Below are 21495 nucleotides of genomic sequence, written 5' to 3'. Positions count from 1 at the left end.
TTCTGCCATACTTTTGGTTTGTAGAACCGTGGATTGAATCTCCCAATTTTCAATATAATAGCAAATGACAGTCATGCAGCTTTCTGCAGTGAATGCTGTCCAGCAGTCTGTGGTGAAAGCTACTTTAATGGCATTTTCCAATTTTTCCTGGACAGACTTCACACAGTCCTCATAGCACTTCTCTAGTCGCGAGGTTATAGTCTGTCTCACAAGCACACAGTATTCAGATTCTACCAAACTTATCAATGCACGAAAACCTGTATCCTCAACGACACAGGCAGCATATCTGTAGTGATCATGGTGCACAACAACTCAGTTTTTCGTCACGTTGGGTGTTGCATTTTCTTGAACTGACAGAAACAAACACTGTCAGTGTTGTTTGATTTTTGCCTTCTTTTTCACATGAAACAGAGGGATGTTTCAGCTTCAAATGCTTCAGCATTGCTCCAGTGCTGTTTGCATACTTCAGCTCTGTCTTACACAGTTTACATTTAACTGCATCTTCTGTTATTTTTGTGAAATGATTCCAGGCATTACTCCTTTTCGATTGCTCCATCTTCACTATGGAAAAGTAGTTACCAAAAATCACAATAACCTACATGATGCTGTTTGAAGGTTTAACGCTACCAAAGTGTTACATCAGTTCCATAGCAATGGTCCTAACAATGCAGAACCTAGTTCCACATACACTTTGAAATGGTATTGCTGCAGCGTTTCTAATGTGCGCATTAGGTATTACAATGTCATGAAATTATTTTACCAATCTGTTTTAAAGGTTTACTGAATACATTAACAGTAAGACTGATACTTATTGGTTAACCGTTTAAAATTTTACATCCCTAGTCCTAACCTGTTGTAGCATTGCTGTGAACCATTAAAAAAATGCAGCAATGTACCCCAGATGGCTGCATTTCAGTAGAGGGTGAAAACAATTCTTGCATATATGTATAGATGTATACAAAAAGCACCTGTGTATTTGCCATATTAAAATACAATCATACTAAAAAACAGAACAAATGCAGTGGAGGGATCTACTCCAGCCACAAATCCCAGGCTCAGCAACGTCTGAAAAATTGTAAAATGCTATGAGATCCTTCAGACTGAAAGACAATAGACAAATAAAACTGCTTCACCTCAATATGGCGGGAGGAGGGGGGGTGAGCCCTTCAGAATGAGACTATACCTTAAAACTTGTAGGTGCTGCCTAATCTAAATTTTAAAAGCAAGCTCTCCTTCACAATATTATAGGTAAAATAAAGTTGCACCTTATAGCAGCTACCAAAGTATAGCCTGGTAGTCTAGAGCAGCAAACAGCACTTCCAACCAGGAATCAATGTTTAAGAGTGACTATGCAGGAAACAGTAGGAAATGCTTAATTTAAAATCAGCTCCATCCTCTTTGCCTGAATAGTTAGCCATGAGACAAGGTGTCTCCCTTTAAAATTGATTTATAGATCTTTTCTATTTCTCACACTAAAGTTTATATTAGACAATAAGGATTTAAGTTGTCACACTCATACCAGATAGGTTTCAGTGGTAGCTGTGTTAGTCTGTGTCAGAAAAAAAAAAATACTAGGAGTCCTTGGGGCACCTTAAGAGACTAACATGTTTATTTGGGCATAAGCTTTCATGTCATACCAGATAGCTAATCAATTATGAAACTGAACCATGGTAAGTAAAAAACCACATCCACTATCACAAACATTAAGTAAACAAACCCCTCTAGGGCAGGGAAGTAGTATTACTACCAAGTTTACAAATGAGGCAAGGCACACAGAAATTAGCTTGATTTTCTAAGGAACTGGACCACTGCAGTCAATGGGAGCTGCACGTGTTCAGCACCTCTGAAAATTGGGCCACAAGTGATTTGCACAGGGCTACATAGTGACTCAGTGACCGAGTTGGGATTACAACTCAGGCATTTCTGTCTCAAACCACTAAAGACCTGACCCACATTCATCAGCCCAAGTCTTTCCATTAACTCTAGATTCCAAGATACTTGTATCACAGCAACAAGTGTCCCAGTTAGACTAGGCTAGTTAATGCTGCCAGAAAAAGCTTACAAATTACAGCAACAATGTCCATGAAATGGTGACATCAAAGGAGGAATGGATTCCAGGAAGTGTGTGATCCTTGAATTCTCCGCATCAGACCACTGATTTGATAAAATCTAGAACAGAGCTGCCTGACAGGGGACTCTGCAGGGAAACAAGAAATCCCAGTGCCGGCACTGAAGACATGGGACTGTTTCACCACAGATGATTCAGAAGTCACTTCATTTACCTCTTCCCACAGCACAAGAGAAACATTTGGAACCAAAACTAAGGGCGTGTGTCCACACGGCGTCACTCTCCCCGAACAGGAGCAAGGCACTAAAAGACGCGAGGTCGGTCAGGGAGAGCTCCGTGTGCAGACAAACCACTAAGTGCTTGGAAGCGGCGCCACGAAACCCCGGCGCTCCGGGCCGCTCCTTGCCCCGCAGGGCGGAGGGTGTGAGCGGCGAGGGACGCGCGGCTGCGGCTGGCTCACGCGCTCTCCGGGCGCGGCGCAGCGGTTCCGCGGGAGCACGGACTCGGGGCCGGGCAGCGAGAGGGGCTGGCAGTGACCCCCGGGGCGGACCTCAGGCTCGCTGAGGCAGGGCCGAGCCTAGCGGTCCCAGCGGCCGGGGCTCCAGCTCCGCCTCACTCACCTCGGGCGGGGCGGCGGCTGCCTCGGCCTGCGGCGGGAACGCGGCGGCGTCACTCAGCACATTCCGGGCCAGCGGAGGCTGCGGGGCCGCCCCGAGGAACCAGCAGGAGCCGCGGCCACAGGCCCAGACACCTCCTCCCGGCGACCCCGCAGCAAGCCGCCGCCCCATAGGCTCCCCGGCCCCACGTGACACCTGGACCGCCGTCTTAACCGGAACTCTGTTTGCGCATGCGTACCAGCCGAGTCTCAGGCCCGCCGGCTCGGGTTGGCTGGGGTCCGGCCAGTGCTGTGGGCGCCCCGCCAGAGGCGGCTGTAGGCCTGTGTCCGTCCCGCTACAGCACTAGCCTCTGCCCCTATCCCTGGGGCGGGGCCGGCCTGAGCAGCGTCTGGTCCCATCCCCCCCGAGCTGCCACGTGCTTAGCTCGGGAGTTGGCCCTGGGCAGGAGCGCCGCGTGCCCGGCCCTTGGAGTCGCTCCCTGCAATGCGCCCGGCACCAAGCGGCTGCAGCTCACGCCTGGGCGAGGGCTCCGCCGGAGTGTGTTTAGAAGGATAGGTTTCAGAGTAGCAGCCGTGTTAGTCTGTATCCGCAAAAATAACAGGAGTACTTGTGGCACCTTAGAGACTAACAAATTTATTAGAGCATAAGCTTTCCGAAGAAGTGGGTTGTAGCCCACGAAAGCTTATGCTCTAATAAATTTGTTAGTCTCTAAGGTGCCACAAGTACTCCTGTTATTTTTAGAAGGATAGTGGTAGATTCTCCTTCCCGCCCCATTTAGTGCAACTAGCTGTAATTCAGTCTATTTAGAAAAAAAAAATCACTTGTCTTCAGCCCAACTTCTTCTCGAATGAGGAATCAGTCCCTGCTGCACAGCATGAACTCATGACTTTTTACCAGTCAACAAGCTGTTTCCATATTTACTTACCTAAAAATCATGTTGCGCATGTGATCACTAGCAACGTTAAAGCGCTGCTGCGGGTGGCTTGTGTAGTTGCAGCTCCCAGCGCTATAAAAAACCCACCTCTAGGGCGAGAATAGCTACCAGCACTGGTGCACTGTCTACACTGGCACTTCACAGTGCTGAAACTTGCAGTGCTCAAGGCCTTGGCTGCGCTTGGGGATTCACAGCGCTGCTGCGGCAGCGCTGTGAAGCGCGAGTGTAGTTGCGCCGCCAGCGCTGCGAGAGCTCTCTCGCAGCGCTGCAAGTACTCCCTCGCAGCGCTGCAAGTACTCCACCTCTCTGAGGGGAATAGCTTGCAGCGCTGAAGGCACTGATTACACTGGCGCTTTACAGCGCTGCACTCGCTGCGCTGGGGGGGGGGCGTTTTCACACCCCTGAGCGCAGCAAGTTGCAGCGCTGTACAGCGCCAGTGTAGCTAAGGCCCAAGGGAGTGTTTTTTCAAGTGGGTTTTTACCCACAAAGGCTTATGCCCAAATACATCTTTAATGTAGCTCTTGCATAATTCAAATTTCTCTCTAGGTCCAGAGACAAAATCATGCATTCATCTAGAATTTTAAGATGAACGTCTCCTCATCATGCCCAGGCACTGGGAAAATACAGCCTGACAGAATTTCTCTGGTGAAAGAGCTGTGCTATTGGAACTTTGTAAATGTACCTTGGAAGAATTTATTACAATCACAAAGCTGACATACATAAACTTTTGCAGTGAGATAAGCCAGTGCATTTTAACTTCAACAGAGACTCTTTTACTAGCCACTTGCACCCCATAAGCCTCTGCTCCAGTAGCCACAGTGCTTCAAGGTTGGCTCTATGGCAATCAGTGCAGAGGTGTATGGGACAAATGACAGGATCCTGTTACGAGTGAGCAAATGGGCAGATGACTATGGACGACTGCTAATAACAAAAGGGTCACCATGCACAAACTGAGCACTGCTGCTGTAAGCTATCTTGCTGGCTTTTCTAAGAACTGTGCAGATCACTACATGACAAACAGAAGATGATGTAAGTCCTTCCTGTGCCAGATGCAGTTTGATGTGACAGCAGCTGCTCTCACCATTCTACTTAGTCTACAGTAAACTTTGCCTTTTAAAGTTCAGCCACTGGCCAGAATGGTCCCCAATACACAGCAAGAATCCATCATGCACATTTTGGTTTTGAATGGAGAGAGCATCACTAAATATTCTACACTTGTTGAAGACCATCATCAAAATTACTACAAACTTCACTGACATAAGAGATGTGTAAATATGATATGCTAACTGGCTTAACATAGGAACTAGAGCAGGGGTTCTCAACCTTTTTCTTTTTGAGCCCCCCCCCCCCCCCCCCCCCCCAGTGTTATAAGAATTCCACGGTCAACCTGTGCCACAACTGTTTTCCGGCAAATCTAGCAGATTAATAGCCAGGGCCGGCAATAGGTGGTAGCAAGCAGGGCAATTGCCCAGAGCCCCACACCATGGTGGGCACCCGTGAAGCTAACTTGCTCGGTCTTCAGCTTCAGTCCCAGGCTCGGACTTTAGCTTTCTGCCCTGGGCCCCACTGTATCTAACGCCAGCCCTGCTCTCTGGTTTATTTTGATGGCCCCCTGAAACCTGTTCATGCCCCCCCCCCCCCCCAGGGTGCCCCAGAACCATCACTAGAAACTGCTGAACTAGAGTATTTAAATTCCTTCTAGAACCATTTGACAGCAGCATGGAATCCAGGCATGCATCATCATGCTATGCATATCCAGGACACCCATTCTCAAACCCAAATCACCAAGAGGTAGAGGTTAATGGTCCCTCCACCATAACAAAAGTCCCCATTCATCTGGTAGGTTAATTGTCTGCTGCCACCATCTAATTTGAAACTATATTCTTTCAAAGCCATGATGATAGGAAAGTTTTAAAGTGAGGTTTTTAATTTGAGTGTCTGAAATAGGTCAGATACACAAAACAAGAAAGAAATCCAAGAGTTTTAATTAAACAAAAAAAAATGGAGGCCCATCCTTGAGCACAAATTTTGGAAAACAGGGTGCAGACAATTTAAAATCAAGTAACTACAGGTAAAAACAAAATAAACATGGGTGTTACACATCAGGATTATCACCACCTCCACTTCCCCCTTTCAAGTAACCTTTCAAAGGAGATATGGTACAATGAGTATTGATAAATAACTTTTCATACTTCTTTATGCTCAGTAGTTCTTAGATTCAGGACCTTTTCATCTTGTTGGAGCTTCTACCAAGTGATTAATTTCATCTTTCCAGGGAAAGAGAAGTAGACAAACATCAGGATTACTCTCCAGTTGTAATTTATTGAGTGAATTACAAGTGCCAAGCCCCAGCTTCCATCTCTTTGTCCTTTGATTTTAATGTGTAATTGGATAACTATTATTGCCACACGTCTCTCTGTCTATTAGCATGACATCTGAAATATGTATAAAGAAATAAAGTGATTGACTCCTAGAAAAAGGATGCCCTTGCTTTCTCCTAAAGCCAATGAAAGGGGCTTAGAGAATTGCATTATTGTCACTGTGCTAGAAAACGACCCAATTCTGAGTGGGGATACATTATATATTTCACTGCAGTAATATAGAAGACAAACGTATTATCTTGACTAGAACACTTTTCCACAGAGTACACCATTTCTAATTAAAAGCCTGTGGTACTGGGAACCTACCTTCTCTGGAACAATATTGGTATGTATTTTTTGTGTGGCTGCAAATTAATTGCAGTAAAAGGTTAAATAGCTAAACATCAGTAACTAATTTGTTGCAGTAAGCCGTTGATCTGTTTTTGCCAACGGGCATTAATTAGTGATTCCAGATTTGATCTCTAAATTTCACAAATTTGTTGATTTGAACATGTGAAAAGGATATTCCAGAGGCCTACCAAAAAACCAAGGATGTTGCAATTGCAAAGGAAGTTCCTTCCTAGCACAGGCCTAATAAAAATTGGATTTGCTGAACACCATTTGAGAGATAAAAGTGAGGCAAGCGATCACTTCTCACTCTTTTCTTTAGTGGTTTCCTCTCAGAGGAAGTGCTACCCTCCCCTACCTTGTGCTTCAGAAGCAAGCATTCGCAGTACCAAAAATATACAGTGTACACACACTCTATTGGCATGGGTACAAACATTTACAAAGAGAAAGAACAGGGGCAGGGGACTAACTTGCAAGTCTGGGTATGGTTTTCCTTCTGTCCTTCACAAATGAGAAGGAGCAAGAAAGTAGCTGGTCTCACTAGAGTCAGACAGATGTGTACCCGTGAGAAACACCAGACCAAGAAATACAGTGGTACTGCTCATTAGATGAGTTATTTGATATTAAAAAACCCCGTACATTCCAGAGGGCGTGTTTTTTTCTTTCATCCATAAATATGGATTAATAAGAAATTGTCCATGTTTAGGGCTAGAGCAGCCTAGCATCTGCCTCTCCCCTACTCCTGAAGAAAGTCCATCTTTTAGACACCACACAACACAATATTAAAGAGGAAAATATGGTTCCATAAATGTTTGGTTTCCTCTGTAAGGCTTCCCCAGTCAGGGGGAAATGGGTGCACATTGTACAGTTTAAGTTAGGTTCTTTAGCGAATAGGCCTATATGGGAAAGTCATGCCTGGTATAAATGTCTGCACAGGATGGGCTGGGAGTGCTGGATGAGCCGGATGCGCGGGCAATGCAGGGTGTGCTGCACGTGCAGGATAGCCCAGCGGAGGGGTGTGGATATGAGGATAAAATCCTGGTGGCAAAGCAGCATGGGTTGCTTGTTGCACTGGACCTGAAATCACCAGCTGGAGTAGGCTGTGAAAAGAAGATCCAGATAGATGTAAGTATTACTCCAATAATAAATTGTCCAAACAAGGAGCAGTTTGGCAGAAGGCCTGCTCCATGACAAGAAGAGTCACTAAAAAGCCCTTGCCAATGCGTAGCAACATTCATAAGCTCAAACACTGGAAAGCGCTTTAGGGAGAGAAGGTGGCAATTATGCTTATGACATCCTGCAGACTGATGTGTATGGTGCAAGGTACATGCACAGTGGTATTTTTCAAAGGAGCACTGTCCATGACAATCAACAGAGTTAAGTATTTTCAGTAATCCTGGTTGAACAGCTGGCTTGTCAAGAAAGAGGGGGCTCTGGTTACCATCTCTCCAAAGGGCAATGCTCTGTGAGGTTCTACAGCCAGGCTGCAGGAGAGAGGATGAGGGCTCAGGTTTCAGAGGGATGATAAAAAGGAGTGAGACTGTCAACGGTTTATATAAGCTAGGGTTAAATACCAAAAATCGGCAAGGGTTCATTTTTTAAAAATAAGCAAATGTTAAGGCCAACATTTTCAACCCCAGGTGCCTAAAGTTAGGCTAAATCCGCACTTAGAAACCTAAATAGAAATGGCCTGATTTTCAGATATAGAAGCCTACCTTTAGACACCCAGGTTTTAATATTTTGGCTAATATTAAAAAGATAGAAAATAAGTAACGGTTATAACAAGAAACAAAAAACAGCACCGTTAAGCATGGAGTTTAAGTATAATAGGTGGGAATTAGGGATGGGGCAGAGGTAATTTTTAAAATTGCATTTCACTTTCACTGTTTTGTTAGTCTAATTGTCTTAATCCAGGATCTCTTCCTGCAAACTGATATGTGTGGGTGGACCAAAGAGGAGCCTCACTGACTTTAATGGGGTCTGCCTGGCTTGGGGATTTGTACATATTTTAAGGCCAGAAGGAACAATTTGATCATTTAATATGACCTCCTGTATACCAGAAGTCAAAGTATCTTGAATTATAGTTGGGAATCATTTAAGAACAACATAATAGATTCCCAAAAAGCCATAATTCCACAACTGAGGAAGAAGGCTATGCTGGTTTAGAGGGGACGTGAAGGCAGTTATAATATATATATATATATATAATATATAAAATAAAGGGAAAAAAGGGGAGCTTGATAGTAATGAATACAAATCAGAAGTTAGGAATTGTAGAAAAATGACAAGGGAAGCAATGGGAAACAAGGAGAAATCTGTGGCCTGCAGAGTTAAGGACAATAAAGAGTTTTTTAAAAATGTATTAGGAACAAAAAGAATCCTGAAAATGGTATTGGTCCATTACTAGATGGAAATGGTAGAATTATCAGTAATAATGCAGAAAAGGCGGAAGCCTTCAATAAATATTTCTGTTCTGTATTTGGGGAAAAATAGATGATATAATCTCATCATATGGTGGTAAAACTCCATTCCACTAGTCTCTGGAGGATATTAAACAGAAGCTAGTAAAGTTAGAGATTTTTAAACAAACAGGTCCAGTTAACTTGCATCCAAGAGTTTTAAAAGAGCATCCTGACGAGCTCGCTGGACCATTAATGTTGATTTAAATAAGTCCAGGAAGTTCCAGAGGACTGGAAGAAAGCTAATGTTGTGCCAATTTTTAAAAAGGGTAAATGGGATGACCCAGGTAATTATAAGTCCGACAGCTGGACTTGTATCCTGGGCAAGATAATGGAGCAGCTGATACAGTAATCGATTAACAAAGAATGAAAGGACAGTAATGTAATTAATACAACAAATCAACACGTGTTCATGGAAAATAGATCCTGTCAAACTAATTTTTTTTTTTTTTTTTGAGACAGAGAGAGAGATTATAAATTTGGTTGAGAACGGTAACAGTGTTGATCTAATATACTTAAGACTTCTCTAAGGCATTTGACTTGATACCACACAACATTCTGATTAAAAAAAAATCGACTATAAAATTAATATGGCACATATTAAATGGATGAAAAACTGGCTCACCAATAGGTCTCAAAATGTAGTTGTAAACGGGGAATCATCATCGAGCAGGTGTGTTTCCAGTGAGCCCCCGCAGGAATGGGCTCTTTGCCCTACACTACTTAACATTTCTGTCAATGACCTGGAACCATTTGCAGATGACCCAAAAATTTGGGGAGTGGTAAGTAACCAAGAGGATAGGTCAGTGATTCAGCACGATCTACATTGCTTGGTAAACTGGGCACAAGCAAGGTATATGTGTTTTAATAAATCTAAATGTAAATACATACATCTCCGAACAAAAGAATGTAGGCCATACTTACAGGATGGGGGACTCTATCCTGCCAAGTAGTGATTCAAAGATATTTGGGGCCGTGATAGATAATCAGCTGAATATGAGCTACCATTGTGACACTGTGGCCAAAAGAGCTAATGCCATCCTGGGATGCATAAAGAGGGGACTCTCCAGTAGTAGAAAGGTTAATTTACCACTGGTGTGACTGCTGCTGGAATACGGTGTCCAGTTCTGGTGCTCGCAAATGCAAGAAGGATGTTAAATTGGAGAGGGTTCAGAGGAGAGCCATGAGAATGATTAAAGGATTAGGAAAAACGTGCCTTACTTATAGTGTTTGAGCTCCTGGAGAGTGTCTATTTAGCTTAACAAAGAGAAGGTTAAGGGATGACTTGTCACAATCTATAAGTACCTACATGGGAAACATATTTAACAAAGGGCTCTTCAATGTAGCAGAGAAAGGTATAACACAATCCAATGGCTGGAAGCTGAAGCTAGACGAGTTTAGTCTGGAAACAAGATGTTAAATTTTTCACAGTGCGGATAATTCAACATTGGAACAATTTACCAAGGGTCATGGCAGATTCTCCATCCCTGACCATTTTTAGATCAAGATTGGATGTTTTTCTACAATATATGCTCTAAGAATTATTTTGGGGGTAGCTCTCTGGCCTGTGTTAAACATGATCACAAAGTTCCTTCTGGCCTCGGAATCTATAAATCTGTGAAATTTCACCCAGTTGCCCCTGTTTTGATCCCCAAAACTTGTGTTTGACTAAAGCACACCTTCCAAAAAAGCACACTCACATTATAAGCTCTTCAGGGTAGAGGTCTGCTTCAACAAACATGTAGGAAATGCCTTGAAATATGCATTAAAATAAATACAAGTTTAGAAAGGTCCCTTACTTGTTGTGTGGTAGCCGAGCGCATACTGTTCTCAAGTCATCTGAAATTCAAGAGGATAGAAAAACAAACAGTGTGGATAAAGCAAAATAAAAGATTTTTCTCCTCTACTCTTCATTCTGGGAAGTTTTAGTCAGATTTCATAAAATGACTAGTAGAGACCCAAAATTTCATCCTTTCATGCATAAGATATGTATAGAGAACATTTCCCTATAACTTTTACATCACAAACCATTTCGCACATCATCTGCAGTTGAGCATTCTCTCACTTGCCTAATATTTAAGTTAAATGGACAGAAATTCACATCTGTTGCAAGGCAGACAAACCCTAGCACAAAATTCTCAGCGGATTAAACAGATAGAACTTTGCCCAACTGGGGCAGCCACACTGGCAACTCAACTAGAGCCAGGGGAGCAGCACCCAATTCATATAAGGGAAGACTGCTATGGTCATCTCATCTTTAACAAGAAGTAGAGTTAAAAATAGGAAGCCTGAACACTACATGTCCCATCATGTAATACTCCATCTTGAGCAAGACAAGACAAGGAATGGAGACTCAAAGTACCTCCTTATCAAGTATTAGAATGCTTCAGGTCATGCTGAGATAGAAGAAACGTGTTTGGGAATGGTTCAGGCAAGAAGGAAGAGCAGATCTTCAAAATCCCCGTTATCAAAGGCTAGAAATTGGCTAGTTGTACTCTCAAGGGATTCCAATAACAGTCATGGGAAACAGGCAGCCAAGATGTAGGCAATACCAGAAATATCATTGCCCAATGCAAAGTGGCACTTACATTTCGTAAGGCACCAGCCTCTGCTTTTTCCCACTGTTGTACCAGAACTCCGCTTGCAGCCCTTTCTAACTGGTTTTCTAATTATAACTCAGGGGTGGGCAAACTGTGGCCCGGGGGCTACATCCAGCCCTCCAGATGTTTTAATCCGGCCCTCGAGCTCCCGCCAGGAAGGGGGGTCCAGGGCTTGTCCCGCTCCGGCGCTCCAGCCAGGGAGCAGGGTCAGGATCTTGCCCCACTCCGCACGGCTCCCAGAAGCAGCGGCATGTCCTCCCTCTGGCTCCTACACATAGGGGCAGCCAGGGGGCTCCACACACTGCCCCTGCCCCAAGTGCTGCCCCCACAGCTCCCATTGGCTGGGAACTGCAGCCAATGGGAGCTGCAGGGGCAGCGCCTGCAGACAAGGCAGTGCACAGAGCCGCCCGGCTGCACCTCTGCATAGGAGCCGGAGGGGGGACATGCCACTATTTCTGGGAGCTTCTTGAGGTAAGCACTGTCCAGAGCCTGCCCCCCGACCCTCTCCCGTGCCCCAGCCCTGATCCCCCTCCCGCCCTCTGAACTCCTCAGTCCCAGCCCAGAGCACCCTCCTGCACTCCCAACCCCTCATCCCCAGCCCCATCCAGAGCCCGCACCCCGAGCCGGAGCCCTCCCGCACCCCAACCCCCAATTTCATGAGCATTCATGGCCCGCCATACAATTTCCATACCCAGATGTGGCCCTCGGGCCAGAAAGTTTGCCCACCCCTGTTATAACTGAACTTTATGTTGTCATATCAAAGTTTGTTATTGACAAACAAGTGTGCTGCTCCTTCCTTCCTCTTCCCCAATTGTTACCTGGGGAGTAGGACACCAGTCCTGGCACTGTTTGTACCTTTATATGCCCCATTCCTCTGTGCACGGCTTCATTTACCCACCAAGGAAAGCTGCACCCTGCCGAGCAGGCTAGGAGGTCAAACGCTCCTCAAGAGGTATTTTAAGATTTGTGTTAAAAGACTCCAGTAACGGAATCTGGGACACTGGCTCTACTGGGGAAAACAGTTTCCAACCAATTTAACAAGGACATACTCTAAAGAACATACAGTCGTGAGGTCCTTTTAATGCTGGTTTAAACAAATTCCTCCCAATTCTATAGAAAACGGAATGCCCAAAAATGTGATTAGCAGCTATTTATACTGAATTCCCTTCCTCTTCTAGTATAGCAATCCCCCCACAAGATGGGCCAAGTAAGTAGTTAGGAAATAAGGAAGTTTAAAGGGACAGCTTTTTAAAAAAAAAAAAAAAAAAAACCCTCATGTTTTGGCTTGCTACTATTACAAAACAGACCTAAGATTACTAGAACTAAAATCTTAGAGAAAAACCTGATTTATAGTTGGCTTTGTGCACTTGATAATACTGTGTACAGTCAGTGTAACAGGTGCTGAGAGGAGTTGATCCAAGTTCACACAGGCGCCTCAGGGAACAAAGGCTGTTCCCTGAACCTTTGGGTCTGGGTGAGATGCCCTGAGCTGGGGAAGGTTTCTGTTAGATTTCTGGTGTTATGTTAACGGATGTTCTGTTATAAAGTTTGCTCTGAGAAAATGGTATGATTGGCTGACCCTACATTTGGGTTGAATCACTTGACCAGCCATTTTTACTTTTTGTTTGTGTGGGTCTTTCAGACATTTTTGGGCCACACAAATTGGTAGGGGGACTTTAGTTCCAGTTATTACACCTGCCCCACTTTTAATATAGCTTTTAGAAGTTGACTGGATTTTCAAGTTGGTGTCCCTTTAATAAATTCACCAAGATTCCTTAACAGGCCTCAGATTTATCATGATCCAAATGCTTAGCTAATGAAATAAGTTTACCATCTTGTGCAAAAAGTACTAAAAATTATAGGCCAGGGGACATAAAAAAACCCCACCCAAACAAATCTTGCTTCTCCCATGATGAAAGACTAGAAATGTAGGCTTCAAAAATGTTTCAGCTAAAACCACCACCTGGATTATTCTCCATTTCATGTTTATACACTATGCTCTAGTTCAGGGGCCCTCATCCAGTGCAGAGAAACCACTGAGTTGAACAAACAGGATGCCGTTTCCTTTTAAACTGAAAATGTGTCCTTCCCCAGAGCTCCTTTAGAGAACAGTGGTCCTGCCAGAGATTGTGTTGGGAGCAAACCGGTAATTCTTTTCAGTCATATGGACCCACCTACACAGAGCCACAAACTGTGTTTTTTCCTATTCTGAAATGTCATGAAAAACTGTCTCCCTGTACCCAGAGTCAGATATGGCAAAGTAAGATTTGACTTCTTTTAAAACTGCAGAACCAATATACCGGCCAAACAGCAAACTGGATTCTACTCTGGCTCATGAATCAGAATTGTTTACTAACTTCTAATTGCAGTGCAGAACTCTGCCTCAGTTAATACTTGGAAGGCATGGGCTGTACAATATAACTCAGGGCAGCATCTTTATTATATGTGATTCACGTGCTCACAAGAACCTGGATCGACTTTCACATTTCAAGGTGTTGGAAGGGCTAGCACACATTTTTAATGTATGTAAAAGGGCAAGTTTACCCTGGAGTTATTGGGGCAAAATTTACACACACACAGCCATCCCCTCCCCATAAAATGACATACTGTTGTAATGAGCCATAAATTCAATCTGTAACCCACCTAACCCACCCATTCCAGCCACTCCCCCTCATGACTGTAGGGGTGCTAATGGGCCACTTCACCTTGAACGGTTCCTTGAAATACATGAGAGACAAGGTGGGTGAGGTAATATCTTTTATTGGACCAACTTCTGTTGATATGAGAGACAATCTTTCGAACTTACACAGAGCTCTTCTTCTGATCTGAAGAAGAGCTCTGTGTAAGCCCTCTAATATCCTGAGATCAATATGGCTACAACACCACTGCACACCTTGAAATATGTTAACTACTTACGCTAAACAATCTGTTCCACCTTGTATTTAGCTGTGACACTCTGACTCCTTTTCACAGACCCAACGAAAAGCCCTGTATAGCTTGAAAGCTTGTCTCTCTCACCAATAAAAGAAATTACCTCACTCGCCTTGTCGCTCTGATTTTCACTGTATCATTTTTCAAAGGAGAATCATAGCCTGAATCCTTCTCTAACCTATGCTGCAAGGATGTACAATGGATGGCTACACTGTAATTCTTTAATTTGACAGTTTTAAACCAGTTTAGGAAACAGGGTTTAAAGACATGTATCTGGAACCATAATTATCTAACTGTGTAGGACCTAAATCAGGCCACAGACCGATCATCTCTGGAGTGTTTTGATGTCAGCTGTACCATTCAGGCTCTGTTTATGGGCCAAGAAGAGGACAAACATACTCCCATGTCAAAAAACAAACTACAAACCATCAACACAGCCTGGCAGCAATGGTGCAAGTATGAACAGAATATTCCCTCCCAAATCCCCAAAGCAATAAGCTTTCTTGATATTCCATAGCCCTTATTTTCATCAATGGTCTTTCCTTTCTTACTCTCTGTCCTGAGCTGTTTGCTACACCCAACTTGTAGCTCTAACAATCTCTTATTTCCTAAGACTTGTGGAATATTTCTTCTGTTAATGTATTTACCCATGTATTATCCCTCCCTCACCCAGGGACAGCCTACCCACATACTGGAGAAAAGTGATCTCAGGCCAGGCTCTTCACAAGCTGCTTTCAGCAACATACCTCTAGTGCACAGCAATGCTCCTGATGCCATGGCCACCTGCAGAGCCTGAGCCAATCTGTCTAGAGCCAGTTCAATCTCTTTGGAAGCATTGAGTGGATTGAGTTCGTCAGACAGTCTGTTAATTTCCTCAACAAGTGGAACCACGTGGTCAAAGGGCACTAGACCCAGTCGGCCATATAGGTTCTTCTCTGTTAAGTGCCCCTGAAGCATCATGAGAACCTGTAGGACGCTTAGATGCAGTTTGGAATACAGCAGGTGGCAGTCTTTGTCAGCTCCAGTGGCTGAGTCCTTGGCAATTTTATTGGTGAGGTGGCCATTTGAGAGAGAGGCCTTCTTTTTTCTTTTGTAAGCCAAGGGGGCCTTCACACACCAGCGGATCAGTCCAGTGAGGGGGGTGAGCTCTAAAAATCCTATTGGCAGGTTGGCTGCAATAGGAGTGTTTAAAAAGGTGATGAGTATCAAACGGGGGTCCTCAAAGATCCAAGAGACAACCATCTCGAGCAAGTCCGAAGGGGGGATGAGATCATCTGGAAAAAAATATGAGACACTGCTCAGCAAGTCCCCTTCTCTGGCATAGGGACAGCAATTTCATTCTCCTCCCCCTCTCCTTCATCTGTAAGTCTGGGCCCAGCCTCTGCTAAAATCTTTATTCATGCATCACTCTCTTCCTATCACAACTACTGCAATTCTTCTTTTATTGTCTTCCTAAATCCCAGCTCTCTAACCCTCAGAATGCTAGTCAGATACCCTCACTACAGGAAGTCTGGGTCAAATTACCACCAGCTCTAGTCCCTTCACTGGCTTTGTAGCCACATCTGAACCTAGGTCGAGAAGACCCCTTCATTCCTTGCCCTTCGTCAAAACCGTCAACAACAGGGCCAATCGTTACATGGACTGTTGTCTATTACAAACTGGACTGAGGTCACTCACCACTATGTTGTAAGTCTCAGCTTCCCACACACACCAAAGGATAAGTGCTGCACCCAGCACCGTGTCTAGCAAAACTATGGTGCTGAGTGCCATTAAAATGCCAATAGGTAGCTGAGAACACAAACATGCCCATAACAGCCAGCAGGCACTGCAGCATTTGTTTCGAGAAGAGAATGCTGCCTATTTGCAGTTTACCTGAAGAAAGGTCGTAGAGTGCGGTAACCGACGTTATGAACTGGCAGCAGAAGCGAGGACTAGCGCTGAATATTTGTTTCAATGTCTGAATGGAACCTGGCACCAAACAGCAGTAGTCATCCACTAAGGCACGGGCTAACCTCACAGAGTAGATTGCAGGTGTTCGCTGAAAGAGATTTGCAGTACCAAGTGGTGACAAGTACGTCAAACCAGGACATAAGAAATTTTGCAGAGCCCAGCCCATGGGGAGATGCAGAATTTTTCACTAAGGCTCTGTTACATGAAAGGGAGGGTAACGTCATATAAACACCATTTTGGAACAAGACAATCATTTTTTACCATGACCGGCAACTATTACAAACCCATCTATAAGCCACTTTTTAGCTTTACTGCAGTAGACTATAATAATAATTCTGTGCCAAAAAAACAATATTAAAGAAACACTATCAACTTGAAATCTACTATCTATTCTAGTCAAACACAATTTAAAAGGTGTTTCAGACACTACACCTGCCCATGTCACCCTGCCAGGTTTTTTTTATTTCAACTATTATGCTGCCCTATTTTCTAAAAATGTTTTCTCGTTCGTTACTGTATGAAAGACCGATCTGTAAACTGACCATTCCCAGACAAAAAATATTTAAGGTCCACGGTACAAGTCAGTAACTGAATGGTAAAAACCTTTGCAAGAATTTCTACAGCTGGCCAAAGTTACACATACCTGATACAGAGCATGATGTTTAATCACCACACTAACCTTTGCTCTTCGCATGAAAGTGTTCTACTTTTATGAACTGAGTACAGCAATGTCCTCTGTCCACTGCTGTCCTCTTAACCACAGTCCCTCACTTGACACTCATCCTGATTCTGAAGACCACCCTGGCCCAGAGGAAGAAAGCCACGCTCCCAGGGATTTCTGAAGGGGATCAGGATCAGGGCTCCCCTGCCTAAGGTTCTCAGGAAATGAGTGAGTGGGAGGCGTGTGAGAAATATGAGGGCAGTTCACCAGGACAGCACCATCCCTGCAATGTCTTTTAAGCACCAAGTTTTTAACATGGAAACCTTTATGTACTTAAGTGATCTGAAGGAGGCAGTGCACCACAATAAGCCACCCCCTCAAAGTCTCCTGCCACCCACATTACACCCCTTCCTGTTCCTGCAGCCTTTAGGAGACCTATATGGAGAAACAGTTACACTGCAGATCTTAGGGAAGTAGGGGGATTCCCCTCTGCTGCCCTTCTCCACCCCTCCCATCCCCCTGTCTGCAGAATAGCCTGCTTCTGCACATCTCCTGAAGGGTGTGGGAATGAAAGCTCACTCCTGTGGACCTTAGGAGGCACATCAGGGTGGGGCTCCCCTAAGGCAGACATTAAGAAATCCACAGGAGCAGGGGCATGAGAGCTCGAGAGGCTTGGAGAGCCACGAAGTTTTGCCTGGCATAGACCTCAGTAGGGAGAATAGTATCAGAGGGGTGGCCGTGTTAGTCTGGATCTGTAAAAAGCAACAGAGAGTCCTGTGGCACCTTTAAGACTAACAGATGTATTGGAGCATAAGCTTTCGTGGGTGAATACCCACTTCATCAGACGCATGTAATGGAAATTTCCAGAGGCAGGTATAAATGGACACAAGTCAGATATCAGGAATGGCAATATACAAAAACCTGTAGGAGAACACTTCAACCTCCCTGGTTATACAATAGCAGATGTAAAGGTAGCCATCTTACAGCAAAAAAAACTTCAGGACCAGACTCTAAAGAGAAACTGCTGAGCTTCAGTTCATTTGCAAATCTGACACCATCAGATCAGGATTAAACAAAAACTGTGAATGGTTAGCCAACTACAAAAACAGTTTTTCCTCCCTTGGTGTTCACACCTCAACTGCTAGCAGAGGACCTCACCCTCCCTGATTGAACTAACCTCGTTATCTCCAGACTGATTCCTGCCTGCATATTTATACCTGCCTCTGGAAATTTCCATTACATGTGTCTGACGAAGTGGGTATTCACCCACGAAAGCTTATGCTCCAAAACATCTGTTAGTCTTAAAGGTGCCACAGGACTCTCTGCTGCTTTTTAGTAGGGAGAATGTCCCTCGCTGCACTGCCCTGTCGACTTTCCTAAGCTGCATGGGAGTCTGCAATTGGAGGGTCCACGACGGTTGCACTGCAGGTCTGAGTTCTGTGAACTGAATTCTAGAGCCCACCTCTCAGTACTAAACCTACATTGTTTTGGCCACTAGACAGCCCCTTTTCTTCAGTTCACCCACTTGCACACCATGTTCACCTAGTAGCTCTTAGGGACTGTCCTATCCATGCACCAGCTTTACCTGCAGCCACGATGCAGCACATTCCAGAACGGGAACTCTGCACACAGCTACCGCCATGGAAACCAATTTTCCTAGCAAGACCATCCTGCCGTCATCTGCTTTGTTTCCTTGAGGGCTGAAAAGGGCTGAGAAAATGATCTGCCGGACTGAATCCTTGGTTTGCTCTTGGAAATAACTGCACATGATCTCAAGGAGTTGAAGCTCCTGAAGAGAATTCAACCTCTAAAAAACAAAGCCAGAAAATAACAGAGTAAATCCCAATGTAGCATGTCCAGAAACAAAAGGAAGCATTATAAGAATATGCCTCTTTCTCCCTTCCCCATCACACTTCAATCTCCTGCTCGTGAGCAAGCCTGGCCATACTTCTCCATGAACTGCCTGTAGAACAGGGTACACACACTGACCAGCAATTTCAGGGACCATATAAATTCCTTGGCTGAAAGATCAAACAGCAGCAGTGGAGTCTGAGGACTTCTGAGCAGTAGCAGAAATTCTGGCCCAGTATCACATGTGTAGCCTGCCTTATCACCTTTCAGTTCTTGCATCCTCTCTGGTACAGTGTGCACATGCTTGGTTCCGAGACAAACATTACATTTATTTATCAAGCTAGAAAGTTTATTAATCATATTATTTGCAGGGTAATTGCATGGAGCTTGTTGTCAAGGCAAAGGATAAAGTCTAGAGAGGGACCCAAGAGAACTCTCAAAAGAAACTAAACCAAAAATTAAAAAAAAAGTCTAAAAGTGACTCCTTTCCCTGGTTCTTCCAGTGCCTATTATCTTTCTAGGCCCTGATCCTGCACCCAGATCTACATGGGTGGACCCTTGCACCTACATGTAGCCCCAATTTAATCAGTGGGGCTCTACAGAGATACAAGATTCCAGCTGTGTAGATCTGATTGCAGGAACAGGGCCTAGACTGTAAGTACAAGACAACATCAAGACATTACCGGACAATTCAAATGCAGTTGTATTTTTGCTCACAGGACCTGTTACCTACTTTAGGCTGGGAGTTGCGCTCTTTGGGAACCTGAAATATGAACTCTTCCAGCAACTCAATTGGGCCTTTGTCCACAATGGGAAGAGGTGCATTTTGGAGCTGACTGCTGAAGTAGATGTCCAAGTGATACAGCACTTCTTTGGCAGCACTCAGGGCATCCCGGCGGAGCAGGGAATGGCGAATGTCACTCATTGTGCTCCTGCAAGAAGAGAGACAAAAAAGTGATGAGTAAACCTCAATATCAACAACAATTGCATCTGTCTCAGTTCTTCTGCCTCAAGGAAATGAGAGGCTTCTGCTTTTTATGTGCTAGTTCTCTTGTATTTGCATGTAGGAACTCTTGAGCAGAACAGCCGGGACTTAGACGACAGGGGTCTGTCACCCTTTCCCAAAAAGCCTTTGATTTTAGTTTTCTTTGGCCCACACCTCACTCTACTTTTATTTAAGTAAACAAGCAAAGCCAAGAAACACAAAAGTGTTTCTCATACTGAAAGCATTAATGGCACTGGCTCCTGAATATGCTTAGGACTCTTGGGAAAACAATGAGCAATCCCTGAAGGATGTAGAATGAACTGCTGTCACAAAGTCAGGATCACAGCACAGAGGCAGCACATAGATATATATGTGCTTCGAATACAGCCAATTTGTGGAAATGGGATGAGAAAAAACCCTTCATTCTAAAACTAACCTAGGGCAGCACAAAAATGTCACCCTATGTATATCTGCAGCAGTGGTTCCACTTGAAAAATTTATCAGACACCTAGCAGCCTGAAGCCTCTGCGTGTGGGGGAGAAGACCAGGACCAGTGGCTCCAGATCTCCTTCTGCAGCTCAGCACTTTCCCAAACTGCTTTGGAGTGAAATATACCTGGTTCTTGAGTTTCACTGCTACAAAGTTCTAGACAGCCACCGTGAAACTGACCAGTCATGTTAGCTTCAGTCTGGGCAGTTCTGCAAACCTCCCAGGAGCAGGCCAGGAGCCCTGTCTGCAGACTCAAGATGACATCAAAGTGCCAGTTACACACAGGCCCCATTTGAAAAGTTTTCTGGGCAACTGCAAGGGCTAGAGACCTTGCTGGTAAATGAAAACTCAGATACTGCAGAAAGTGCTGGCATAGCCCCCCCTGCCACTGCCAGGGCCAATCGTGTCAAAAACCCTGTAATGTTTCTGTGCCACCCCTGCCCTGCTTCAGATTCCCTACTGGGATGCCAAGCACAGCAGTGTCTCTCCAGCTAGGGGTAGGAGGCTAAGGCAAGGTAGAGCAGCGTTGCGCTCGCTGGGCACAGTTACAGGCCCAGGTCATGGGTGTGTGATGCCCCCACATGTTAGGAGAACAGGCACGAAACCTGCTGTCCCCCCTCCCGTAGGTGCCCCCTCCCTATACCCAGGCATCCCAAATCCCCTCCCCCCAAATCTACTCCTGACCCCGGCCCCCAGGTGCCTCTCCCCCATCCTCTCTCAGTCCCCTGCCCCCAAATCCCCTCCTCACCCCGGCCCCCAGGTGCCCCTCCCCCATCCTCTGCCCCCAAATCCCCTTCCCCCCAGGTGCCCCTCCCCCGTCGAGGCTACTAACAGCTCCCGGGAAGCCACGAGGCCGACCCAGGCCCGGCCCCAGAGGCCCCGCGCGGCTGTGGGGCTCGGTCCGGGGCCTAGCTGAGCGCGCACCCGCTCCCGGCCGCACCTCCTGCCGGGCCCGCTCAGGCGGGCATATCCGGGCGGCCTCAGCGGCGGGGCCGGGCTGAGGCGAGGGGAAGCGGCGGGGCCTTCCGCGGCCCGGGGCGGCGCAACGCGGGCGGGCGACACGGCGGCCCGGCCCGGCCAAAAAAGGGGATGGTGCGCGGCCATCCGCCCACAGCGCCACCTGCTGGCCGCGCCGCGCGGGGCGCCCGAGCGGGGCGGGGCCAGGGAAGGAGTTTGTGGGGTCGTGCCCGGAGGGAGGAGGTGTGTAGGGCTGGTGGGCAGGGGGAGAGGGTGTGTGGGGCC

At 45.5% G+C, this 21495-nt stretch overlaps 1 protein-coding gene across 2 annotated transcripts; it reads right to left on the bottom strand.

The window, feature by feature from the left end:
• Positions 1-5588: 5588 nt before the first annotated feature.
• INTS15 (integrator complex subunit 15) lies at positions 5589-21264 on the bottom strand. Of its 2 annotated transcripts, none has more exons than XM_065411957.1 (7): positions 21194-21264; positions 19513-19711; positions 18514-18735; positions 16190-16355; positions 15064-15591; positions 10586-10625; positions 5589-7427 (listed from the first exon to the last, which is right to left on the bottom strand). In XM_065411957.1, the coding sequence occupies exons 2-7, from the start codon at positions 19702-19704 to the stop codon at positions 7211-7213; spliced, it is 1365 nt and encodes a 454-aa protein (XP_065268029.1). In that variant the 5' UTR covers positions 19705-19711; positions 21194-21264; the 3' UTR covers positions 5589-7210. The 2 variants fall into 2 exon arrangements, with proteins under 2 accessions (XP_065268029.1, XP_065268030.1); XM_065411958.1 differs by lacking the exon at positions 21194-21264 and adding an exon at positions 21086-21111.
• Positions 21265-21495: the final 231 nt, after the last annotated feature.

This window comes from Emys orbicularis, chromosome 10 (assembly GCF_028017835.1).
Source record: "Emys orbicularis isolate rEmyOrb1 chromosome 10, rEmyOrb1.hap1, whole genome shotgun sequence".
NCBI classification, from domain to species: domain Eukaryota; kingdom Metazoa; phylum Chordata; order Testudines; family Emydidae; genus Emys; species Emys orbicularis.
This window is presented reverse-complemented; position numbering and strand designations above follow the sequence as displayed.

Bases quoted from the DNA above. Each gene is read 5' to 3' on its own strand.
- INTS15 (XM_065411957.1), bottom strand. From the start codon at position 19,704: ATGAGTGACATTCGCCATTCCCTGCTCCGCCGGGATGCCCTGAGTGCT. The intron at 15,592-16,189 runs GTAAACTGCAAA...ATTTTTTTCCAG, and splicing joins ACTCTACGACCTTTCTTCAG to ATGATCTCATCCCCCCTTCG. The intron at 7,428-10,585 runs GTAAGGGACCTT...TTCTTTTCACAG, and splicing joins GCTCGGCTACCACACAACAA to CCTACTCCAGCTGGTGATTT.